Source organism: Pungitius pungitius, chromosome 7 (assembly GCF_949316345.1).
Source record: "Pungitius pungitius chromosome 7, fPunPun2.1, whole genome shotgun sequence".
Classification (NCBI taxonomy): domain Eukaryota; kingdom Metazoa; phylum Chordata; class Actinopteri; order Perciformes; family Gasterosteidae; genus Pungitius; species Pungitius pungitius.
In genome coordinates this window covers 5,673,017-5,684,181 of record NC_084906.1, presented here as the reverse complement: position 1 = coordinate 5,684,181, position 11,165 = coordinate 5,673,017, and the positions used below count along the sequence as shown (strand labels likewise).

Sequence of the window (11,165 nt, the reverse complement as noted above, 5' to 3'; positions counted from 1 at the left end):
AAGTCCTGGGGAGACGGAAGACTGCAGCTGATCACCCTCTCTGCAGAGCAGATGAAAAGCTGCAACCTGCAATTGTCCTTGGTTGTGGCTGCAGCGTACCAGACGCTGATGGAGGAAGAGGGGATGGACTTGATGATGGCTGTGTAGAAGTGCAACATCATCGTCTTTGGCAGGATGAATTTCTTCAGCTGCCTCAGGAAGAACAACCTCTGCTGAGCCTTCTTGAACTTGTATCCAACTAAACTAAAATTGTTTAGTTTTCTGATATGACACAGCTTGGTTGAGTTTTAACAAAGAAAAAGATTCAGGAACGACATGCACACTGGCAGCACACTGGATGATCAAACCTTTTGAATCAACAACTAATACTGTTGGTTTTCTGTTGAGAAGAGCTGTTAGTCGTATGGCACCTTTTAATATTTTCAGAATGCCCAGGACACAGAAAGACCACCAGGGCTAAATTTATAAAACACTTAAGTTTTGGTAGAAACACAGGAATAATTTGTGTTTTAAAATCCGTCTTCTACTCAGCTAGAGTCCATTTCAAGATTGTCCGGCCCAAGTTCACATCCAGCGGCGATACTCCGTAATCATCTTTATCGCTCCATGTCCAAGCTCCAAGCAACATGCTGATACAGGACGTGGGATGGACTACATATCTCTGCTGATTTGAGAGCATAGACATAACGCTCAATTCAATATGTGGATAGGCAGTCCCGGTGTGAGTTCACAGTTGTTTGAACGTTTACAAAACTTGGTGCTATTTTCATGCAAATCACAACTTTAACGTTCAAGGTTTAGTAAAAGGAATACACAGTAACTTCAACACTTCACGTGTTTTTAATGTGCTCTCTTTATTTGCTTATTCAAATTCTACATTTAATTATGTCTCATTAGTACACAAGAAAACTTTGAAAACGGTATCAGAAATTCCAATAAACAAGTATTAAAGATCACATAGATGTTTCATTTCTAAGTGGAGCAACCAACATAACTGAGTGATAAATATTCATCCGACTTCCCGCGCCTTAGAAAGTACAGGGTTATAAATTATGAATCTTGTCACCTCCGCTCTTGTTGTTGCAGTACGTGCAGGTCCTGTTTGTCGGCCCTGAAAGAAATCCCATCTTGAATAAAGAAGCTTTGCACTTCATGTACAGTCTGGTGTTGAACCAGTAAATAAATGAACATAAGAATCCACTCCAGTGATAATCAGGAGTTACATTATTATTCTGTTGCTCGTTGTGCCTTCATGGAAGGTGAGAGGGTTACTGCATACTGCCAAAGCAAAGGTGAGATAGTGGCGTGAAAACAAACAGGAGGCAATCCGGTCTACAGTGAAGATGTACTAGAAACGCAGGCTGCAAATGGCTTGAATGCGAAAGTGTTCAGTCGTGAGATATCTTCACTCTTCAGGGGAATGAGAGTATGAGGTGTGTTACACACTGTACAGAATAAATTAATGTGGTGTGACTTCAACTTCAATCAAGTTCAAAAGGGTTTTTTAAACTGTATGCTCAAAAAAGAATAACATTTTATAAGACTTGTAACTTAAATGAAAGAAAAAAAATATATATATATCGGTATTCACAAAAATATATTAATCGAGTACTAGCTTTCAGTCTAATGCAGTTGTTTGCTAAATCTTGAGGAATTAGGACAAAAAGTGCAAAGCATGCAACAAACCATGACGACATGACAAACTGCTCACTGTCAGAGGGAGAATAACAGTGTCTGTTTGATGGTGATTTTCAGTTCTTCCCTTTTCACTACATGTGGAAGTCATGGGAGTGGCAGGCCCTTAGCGTCTAATATTTTGGATTCACCGTTGCAATACAGGTTGGTCTACACACCACCATAACGGCTGGTTCAGGAGGACGTTTCACGCTGTGTGGCAAGCATGCTAGCACTCATGCTAGCTAGTTGATTTGTCACTTAATGGTGGTGTTAGGAAAGTCTCTTCTTCTCCAGCGGGCTCTACACTACGCAGGTCAGAACTACAAGCTGCGAAGCTAACACGAGGATGCAAGAGTAGTTTTCCAGTAGCCATACAGGTACGTCAGCATTGGTCCAGTGTTGAGCTCAGGGCCCCACATTGTCAGAAGGCATGCTGAGGGCCTCACAGTGTTTCTGCAAGGGACAGGAGGGAGGAAAGAAAAAGGCAAAGTTTGTAGTCAGCCGGCTGGAGAAGAAACCTTGCTTTTGACAGAAAAATGAATCACTAACTATTAGAAAATACCTGTCTGGCCTTATGGAGAAGGAACATGTGTGGGGTGGCACTTGTTTTTCTGCAATGAGAGGATGATGAAATTAGTGCAATGCAGAAAGAAACTTTATGAACACTTTGTTTGTTTTTTCTATTATTCCTTTTAAATTATTATTCATTGTTGCTGGGCTTTGACACACTTACTGTATATGGAATTATGACTTACTTTTAAATTACAAATATGCATTTGTGATGTGGTAGTGTGTAGCTTTGAATTGTGTGTCTTCTACGTCTTCAGTATTTTTTTCTTTGCATTATGTCTTTGACTGTTGGTTATTGTGCTATCCTTTTTTTCTTTGAGCTGCCAAGGGACTACGGATGCAAATAAGCATTGTGTAGTGCGTCAAATGGTGGCATTGATGTCTTGAACTGTACATGTCCCTTTTAAATCAAATATAAAAAAATGAATATGTCATATCCAGGAAACTTTATTGAGCTAATTTAATCACGTTTGATTGTATCTTCACTAATGCACCTGTTCATAAAAGTCTTCAAGTCTTCAAAACGTTTCAATGGTCAATCAAATGAACAATCAATGTTAAAGGACCCATTGTATGCGCATAGTGTGTGCATGTACGAGTATGTAACAAATACAGTGTGTTAATGTAAGTTACTGTTTGTTAAAAACAATTATGTAAATGCAAGTAACGGGACACCAATAAGATGTAATTGCTACATGAGTAAAGCTCCATTTGTAAACTTAAATGTTATCTTCTGAGGCTGGGACGTTATGTACAGATTTGTGCGGATCTGTGCAGCCAACCACAGCGCATCATGAGGGCTTCATTTGCTTCATGCTGCTAGCTGGCTATTCCAAGTCCAGATCCAAATTAATGTGTAGTAACACTAAAAAAGTGGAATTTTTATAATATGTCCCCTTTAAATTGATTTGAAATTGTAAATAATTTCAATGTCAGGGTTGTCCTGGTGGTTTAAAAGTCCCTGTCCGCTAGACTGCTGTGTAACAAAATAGATGTTTGAATGATTCATTTTAAAATGGAACCTCAACATTTTTTTTATTTGCATGAAAAGCAACTTTTGATGGACCTAAACATATCACAATTATTGCAACATAAATGCCACCAAAATATCCCCCACAGAGAATTATGAAGAGCTCTGATTTGCCAGCTGTTGTGCTTTAGATAGTTTTACGTCCAATGCAATGGACACAAAAAGGTATTAACGTTCCTGAGAGCTCTTACCACAACAGCTCTGTTTAACATTATGTTGGTCTCAACCCTTACCTTCTGATTTAGTCGATAGTGCAGACTCCGATCTGACAGCCAGGGGTGCCTAAGTGACTCTGTGGCGCTCATCCTCCAGCTCTTGCTCTTTACCAGCAGAAGGGTGATGAATTCTTTGGCCTCGACCGAGATGTCTGTAAACTCCTCCTCCTCAAAGTTCCACTGACAGGCCAGGATGTTGTTCAAGGTCTCGTTGTCATCGTCCCCCAGAAACGGAGACAATCCACTCAGCCTGGACAGAGAGGATACATATATATACAAACTTTTAGGATACATATATTTATATGTATATACATGTACATATGTGTTTGTGAAAAAGCCCGCACAACTCACAACATGTAAGTGATGACGCCCAGGCTCCACATGTCAGTGGGAAATGAAACAAACTCATAGTTGATGACTTCAGGAGCTAGAAATTCAGGTGTTCCAAAGTTTACCCTCAGTTTCTCCCTGGGTTTATACCTGTCAAAGGACAACCAGAAACATACGAATTACATCTTCTGGCTGAGAAGGTCATATTGTGAAAGTAAATATATGTAAGATTTTACCTCCTGGCCAGGCCAAAGTCAATGATTTTAATCTTGTTAGTAGCTCGGCTGACACAAAGAATGTTCTCTGGCTGAAATGGAACAACAGATGAGGATTATGAAGGGTTGTATCTAAGCTTGTATCTAAGCCGATTAAAACACACCAAGGGATCTTACTTGGCAGAATTTAACAATAGATAAATTAGAATAGATAAAAAAAGTAGTTGCAGCCTCAATAATTGGGAAGATAGCAACAAAAAACCTGGTGTATGATTAAAAAACACAGTCAATTGTGAAAGTGGGATATTCCTGAGAATACGAGATTCTAAGTTCAAGTCGGTTTACCTTGAGGTCAAGATGTAGGATGTACATCTTGTGCATGTACTGCAGCCCTTCACAGATCTGGCGTATGAACAGCACCGTGTCCAGCTCCGTCAGGTTGTAGTTCTCATCAATGATGCGGTCAAACAGCTCTCCTCCCTCCACACTGCCAAAGCCAACGCTTGTTAGTTTGTTGTATCGACAAAAGAGGACAAATATACTAAGACGAACGCACGTGCCCTAACTTACTATTCCATGACCAGGATGATGTCATAGCGTGACTCATAGGCGGCGTACAGTTGGATCAGGTTGGCGTGGTTCAACTGGTTCATCACCTGCACCTCATTCCTCACCACGTCCTGAGATAAAAGCAGACAAAGGAAAGAGACAAATACAAATGAGGGAGAAACGGACACTATAACAAAGGGTGCACACATAATGTCCCATATCCCACACAAGCCATGATGAAGGAGGATCAGTGCTTTGTGTGTGTGTGTGTGTGGAGGTATTCACAGACTTGAGACAAGCAAATGTTTGAAAGTTCATTAGCATAAAAACCAAGAGAACCATCATCTACCAGATCAATTCATTTTTATCAACCGTTTATCAAAAATCAAGCAGCGCATTGTTTCGAAAAGTAGCACTTCAGTAGAGCATCAGTTCAGCATTTTGGGTGAAAATACCCACAAAAGATTTTCACCAAAAGGCCAATTCCTTGTATGTGAAACACTTACATGGCAATTTCGCAGGGTATGAGTTGCAAAGAGGGTGCAGATAATGAACAAATTCAGATCTGTTGGCATCAGGTGCTTGTTCAGGTGGCATAAACTATGTTTGTCATGTATTGGGCTTGTCTTTTATTTCATGGATGACCACTGACAACAATGTGAGCCATTTCAATCGCAGATGATAATGTAACCACCGAGCTACGATCGGATATCTGACCTGTTTTGGTCGACCCGGAGTAAGAAAGATACAAAAATGTTGACAAACTGCCCAACACCTTTCGTGCCGTTGAACTGTATCTTTTTTTAAACCGTAATCATTCATGGTGCTTAGCAACGATGGAAGTGCCCATCCATTCGACTGGCTTTGAAAAATTCTACGTATTCAGCATTATTTGGTGAATTGTTCATGCACCTTCTCTTTCTGGCTCCTGGCTTTGATGATCTTGGCAGCCAAGACCAAACCAGACGAGTTCTCTAGGCACTTGTGGACTTGTCCAAAACGTCCCCTGATGAAAGAAATGTGAAAAACAGAGAAGAGTCAAGCACATGAGTTAATGCTACTGGCACAGTAGAAGAAAAAGAACCATCCCAAAAATGAGATTTGGGATTTATAAAAACACGAGGTGAAATATATTTGCAATTGACCAAAAATACGAAAAAAAATTCAAAACGAATTTTGGGACAATTTAAGGTCAAATAAATCAAATAATTCCTACAGCCAAAATCTCAAATAAAAAACATTCTCTATTTCATTTCAATGTAAGACTGGTTGGTTGGACTAAATCTATTTTAAGACATTTTGGGGTCCAGGCTTTTGTCATTGGGAACAATAGTCGATGAACAAAGGTATCATGAAAATAATAATTAATCATCATAATTTGCACCTTCGGTCATAGAGTAATTAAGGCTGTATGCTGTGCTATTATGTCCGTACTTTGAACAATGTGCTTGCGTGCACAGGGGTAATCTGTTGGCAGGATTTCACCCTTGTCTATTACATCAGGGAGGTCTGCCATTTCACAAGAGCCCTCCGAGGCACTAAGTCAGACGCCCTTTAGAGGGACAATAAAAAGGACTTTGAAAAAACAATTAGGCGTCTCTCACAGGCTGTGAGATCTTCTGTTATTCTATCAGAGAGGGCCGACGTGTTTAATGCGGAACAGAGCCAAAGTAGGACTAACTCTTGGGTGCCTGGCATTTAGAGATACTCACCCCCCCAGGACCTCGTCTTTGTTGATGGTGTAATAGCTGGCTATCTGATGGGGTTTGGGGGTCACAATGCGGTGGTCGAAAGGTGCCAATGGTGGAGGGCTTGCTTCTGAAGAAACCGTAAAGGATGACAAAATTAAGTGAATAGTTTTTGTTTGCTGAAAACAGAAAGTTCTGACTTAACGGGGGTGTCAAAGTTGTTCCACAGAAAAAAAGTGGATCAAAATAGTAGAATGCCAAAGTCGCATTAGCGGTTCTGCCAGCTGCGGCGACTGACATCTTAGCTCATGTTCTTGATATTTGAGCTGTTTCAAAGTCTGAGGAACAAAAAGTTAAATATCACCGACGTCTGATGTGTCTGCGTGGAGAGACACATGAGAGCAGGACAAAGTGCATTCAATTCCAAGTTGATGTCTGCATACATCAATAATGGATCAAAGCTCAGTCTGAACTACTGGCATGTGCTCAAACTATTTCACAATTTCTTCAACGTTTTCAATTTTACTGGTTAATTTTTTTTGTATTTGATTATTTATTTTTTTGACATTTGGAAACAAGGAAAGTGGACACCCCAGGTTGCCAATATTCTTTTTTTCGCCTCTGCTCCAAAAAAGGCATACCCAAGATAAAAAGTGTAATTACTCTGGAACTACACTTTGTCTATCTAGGCAGAATCGTCAGGTTGGGACTTGGTTTTGGCTCAGTTCTGTACCCACATGGAAAAGGCTCGTATCCAACAGGTACTGAGTTTATGTTAAATCAGATTTAATCTATATATCAAGCCAGTAATGCATCAGTGCCTATAAACAACAACCAAAAAACAGTGCATATGTTTATGGAAAGGGCACACACACACGACAGGATATAACACAGATCAAAACTTCAAAGTACAACTTGCTCACTAATCAACTTATCCTTTTTGTGGCAAAAATATATATAAACCTGATTCTCATCTAAATTGAAGGTTATACATGATTAATGAGTAAAATGTATCCCCCGCTAAAACTAGGTATATGACCACAGTGTCCTCTTGGACTGTCTCATGCACTGTAAAAAACACAATGCCTTACCAATGATGAATTCCTTCACTGCTGACTCTGCCTCCTTCCCTTCCTCGCCCACCTCCGTCTTTACTTCCTCCGATTTGGATGCCTGAGGCGCGTCCCCCTCAACCCCCGGCCCATCACCCCTTTCCACTTCACTGTCTCCCACTCTGCTTTTTTTTAGGTCGTCCTTTGCCAGCTCCTCTTCGGTGACACAACGTTTACTGCCAGTGGCCACATCACGCGAAAAGAAAAAGAAAAACATTGAGCACCTGATTATTTTACTTTAGTAAATTTGCTTCCTTTTTCTAACATTGGTACAGTTATTACCTGTCCTGTGTTTGGAGAGAGCTCTTGCAGATATCCAGGATGATACTCGGGGCTTTTTCTGATTTGGATGACTTTTCTCCCTCCCCTTTTTGCTTTCTCTTCCCATCACCCATCGCCTCTCCAGTCCCTTCTTCTGTCTTTTTGTCATCTTCCTCTGACTCTGAGTCATCAAAGACCATCCACGCCGTTTCCTCCTCAATGTCCTTGGTGCATCTGAGCCCGATGGACTCCTGTCTTCTTACCCCACCTCCCCTGTCCTCCCCCTTGTGATTGCCAGCGTCGACCCTTGCATGGGAATGCTCAGAGTTCTGCCTGTTGAGCTTTTCCACCTGCTCCTGCAGCACAGGCTCATTCTGCGACAAAGTGTCTGACATGGGGAAAACCAAGCAAATAACCATAAACCAAATGAGGCACTCAGTATGGACATTTTACTTCTATTACATTGTAAATTTCAATTGTGTTGTACTAAATGTCTTTAATCTATGACAAAGAGATCAAATCTACCCACGCTACGCCCATTAAACGCTAATTTCATTTTCATGCAATAGCTTTGAGCTCAAGAGAGCTGCTAAAATATAACTCGCTTTTTAAACATCAAAATACAAAATTTAAATAGGCTTAAACCCAGTATAGGTCAGGCTATAATCTATATCTAATCCAGGAGTCAAAAGATGCAGGTGCTGTGTACATCTAGTCTCATCTCAGAACTCAGCTGAGGTTGAGCGTTATTTCCTGTTTGAGCCTACCAGACGTATCTGCAGGTCTCCTCTTCTTCTGGGCCTTTAAGCCCTTCTGGCTCAATTTGGCTTTATCCTTGTCATCTTTTGCCTGGTTTTAGAAACAAGAAACACAGATAAAGCTTGAGATAATAGATCTACAAAGTGACAGATGTGGACTAAACTTTAAATCAGAGCACTTATATGTTGGCACAACAAAGACGTGATTCTTTCCAACCAGGTTAGCGTGATTTTTTTATCACTTAAGTCTCATGTGTCTTCATTTATACATAAGTGTGACCTCAAACCAAAGTGTTGCTGCTGCGGTTGACCCTGTAACTCAAGCATAAATGGATACCTCCTTCAGGAGAAAGATCAAAGGTCAAATTTCATTCGTAGCATGACATGATGACAACACAGGAAACCGCTATATTTGCCTTTTGCCTCATTTATTATATTGTGATTAAATATTGTAAAAACAGGGCAGTATCAATGCTTAGGGGATGGTAGAAAAGAGGTTCAGCTTAGCCCTGCTGCAGTTTCTGTGTCATTGAATCTGTCTGCTCATGCATGAATCTGTTTGCTTCACCACATTCGTTAAAAATAGCTGAATTCAAGCACTCAAAATATTCCAATTGAAACGCAAACATACTCTGGTGTCCCAAAAAAACAAGGAAGCATGAAGCTATTCAGCGATGCTCTGCACAGTTTCAAAACCAAGAGATTAAGAAATGCAAACATGCACAATGCTTCAGAACGAGTCAGATTAAACTGAGCCTGTTGTGATGCACTCCAATCCACTGCTGTGCTGATACAGACACCGTTTGGATAAGATTAGCAGTCTGACTCTAATCATTCACACCTCTGAGACAAATCACAATCACTGCACAAAGGAAAATTACTTAACATACAGAGAATGACATGTTGAAGTGCAGTGGAGCTAATAATAGATGGGTATGTAGTCATATCAGAACATTGAGGGATGACTGCCAACTTGTTATTCAAAGAGGAAATCTAAAACCCCTGTTCAAAGATTCCCACTATGCATTTTACCGGCAAAATCCTCAGGTTTTAAAGTCTGCCAATTATTAAATCATTGCAGACAGGTCATTCTCTCTAGATGATTTGCAACCTTTCAAACTACACTTACTGCATCTGTAGATATGTTCACAATGTAACTAGACCTCTCACTATGTCGACATTGGCAACACAGACAGTAATAGAACAAATATGAGAACATCGCGCTGCACCTTCCTCAAAGTACCGCACGTCAGAGATGAGAACAGAACAGCAGATGGAAAAACCCTGGATCCTGAGGCCTTATCTGGCTCGAAAACCTCGCGTTTGATGTCTCTCACCTTCTTGTTGGCCTTCTTTCCGGGCTGTTTGAACAGTAGCTCTACGAGCCTGGAGCTCTTCAATACCTCCCCAAAAAAGCTGATCACCTGCTGGGTGCCCTCCACAAGCTTCTCCACCCCGTCCAGCCTGCGTCCCTGACTCTCCATCTGCTCGCCGGCCCTCTCAATGGTGCCATGTAGCTCTCCGCATGCCGCCTGACCCCGAGAGCCGCGTCTCCCCCCGGCGCCGCCTTCATGCATCAGTGCCAGATCCCGACCTATGCCCCTGACGTCCAGCGACAGGCCATCTAGCCGGGTCAGAACGGACTGCTGCATGCTGAGCAGGCGCTCCATCTGAGAGCTCAGCGAGTCCATTCGGCTCTCCACGTGGCGCAGCGCGGCATCGTGAGGGGAGGAGGGCGACGGTGAAGAGGCTTGCGACTTGACTGATCCACTAAGAGAGAGCTTCCTTCTTCCACTGGTCTTCTGGCCATGAAGAGGATTTGGATCATAGACCTTCGCTAAAGAGTTGACAATGCTGGAGCTCATGACTGATGTGAAGCAGGCCCCCTGACAATTATACACTAAAACAGCTTTCACTCACTAATCAAGTACGTTCTCTTTGCTTGCAACAAGAAACATAATACTGGACAATGCCTACACCAGAAGAAAACGAAGTGGAGGGAGAAGAGAGATCTCTCCCTCAGCACTGCACCACTGAGTTTTAAGAATAGCAAATGGCTGTACTCCAAAATAAAGTGCAGCCCCCGCGGACGTCAGGCCCTGTAAGTGGCCAGTGATAAGAGTGGGGGGCTCTGGTGTGGATATAAGTTAGGGGGAGATGCTTGAGACGATCGCTATGTGACATTTGAGACACTTCAAAAGCTCTTCAGTCAGGTGTCAGAATCCGAGGAATCTGGTCCTGAAGTATGACGGACAATAAAATGTTCAGCCAATAAAAAAAAGGACAACCTACTCCAGTGCCACATAGTTGCCAAACGTATGTTTAAAAAAATGGTTTATAGCATTTTGCACAAATGTAATCTGTATACTTGCTAAAACCACTTCAAATTACTATCACTTATTCAATTTTATTTTACAAAGAATATTGTAGAAATGGAGTGAAAAAAAGGGAGATGTACGGCATGCAAAGAAGGTCACTCAAGACTGGAATAAGTTTTCCACAAGGTTTCCACCTTCTATATATGCAAAGAAGAAAAGTCTAGTTTATTAAGTCTAGTTTGCAACATTTCCAAAATGAATCAATGCAGCTGGAGGGACAAGACAACGGAAGAAAACAGGAAACTGGATGATGCCACTTACACTGAAGAGCTGTTGATACAGAGAGAGACAAACTGAAGCAGATACACACTAAAGTTCATATAGACGAACAGACAGCAGCCATTAGTGCTCAATGAGACATAACTGATTGTTTGCATTGTCC

General features: G+C 41.4%; 1 protein-coding gene across 5 annotated transcripts in view; it reads right to left on the bottom strand.

Moving 5' to 3' along the window:
• Positions 1-835: 835 nt before the first annotated feature.
• Positions 836-11,165, bottom strand: part of mylk4b (myosin light chain kinase family, member 4b) — a 28,607-nt gene continuing 18,277 nt past the window's right edge. For 3 of the 5 annotated variants that reach the window (XM_037470560.2, XM_037470561.2, XM_037470563.2), the window contains 12 exons: positions 8,415-8,496; positions 7,669-8,035; positions 7,366-7,562; positions 6,299-6,404; positions 5,499-5,592; positions 4,608-4,717; positions 4,383-4,524; positions 4,059-4,129; positions 3,844-3,972; positions 3,511-3,742; positions 2,240-2,288; positions 836-2,130 (listed from right to left, as the gene is read on the bottom strand). In XM_037470560.2, the coding sequence (XP_037326457.2) occupies positions 2,250-2,288; positions 3,511-3,742; positions 3,844-3,972; positions 4,059-4,129; positions 4,383-4,524; positions 4,608-4,717; positions 5,499-5,592; positions 6,299-6,404; positions 7,366-7,562; positions 7,669-8,035; positions 8,415-8,496 (1,569 nt within the window). In that variant the 3' untranslated portion in view covers positions 836-2,130; positions 2,240-2,249. Of the gene's footprint in view, positions 2,131-2,239; positions 2,289-3,510; positions 3,743-3,843; positions 3,973-4,058; positions 4,130-4,382; positions 4,525-4,607; positions 4,718-5,498; positions 5,593-6,298; positions 6,405-7,365; positions 7,563-7,668; positions 8,036-8,414; positions 8,497-9,742; positions 10,452-11,165 lie in introns of those variants that run through there. The other 2 variants (XM_062563615.1, XM_037470558.2) reach the window with 2 other exon arrangements.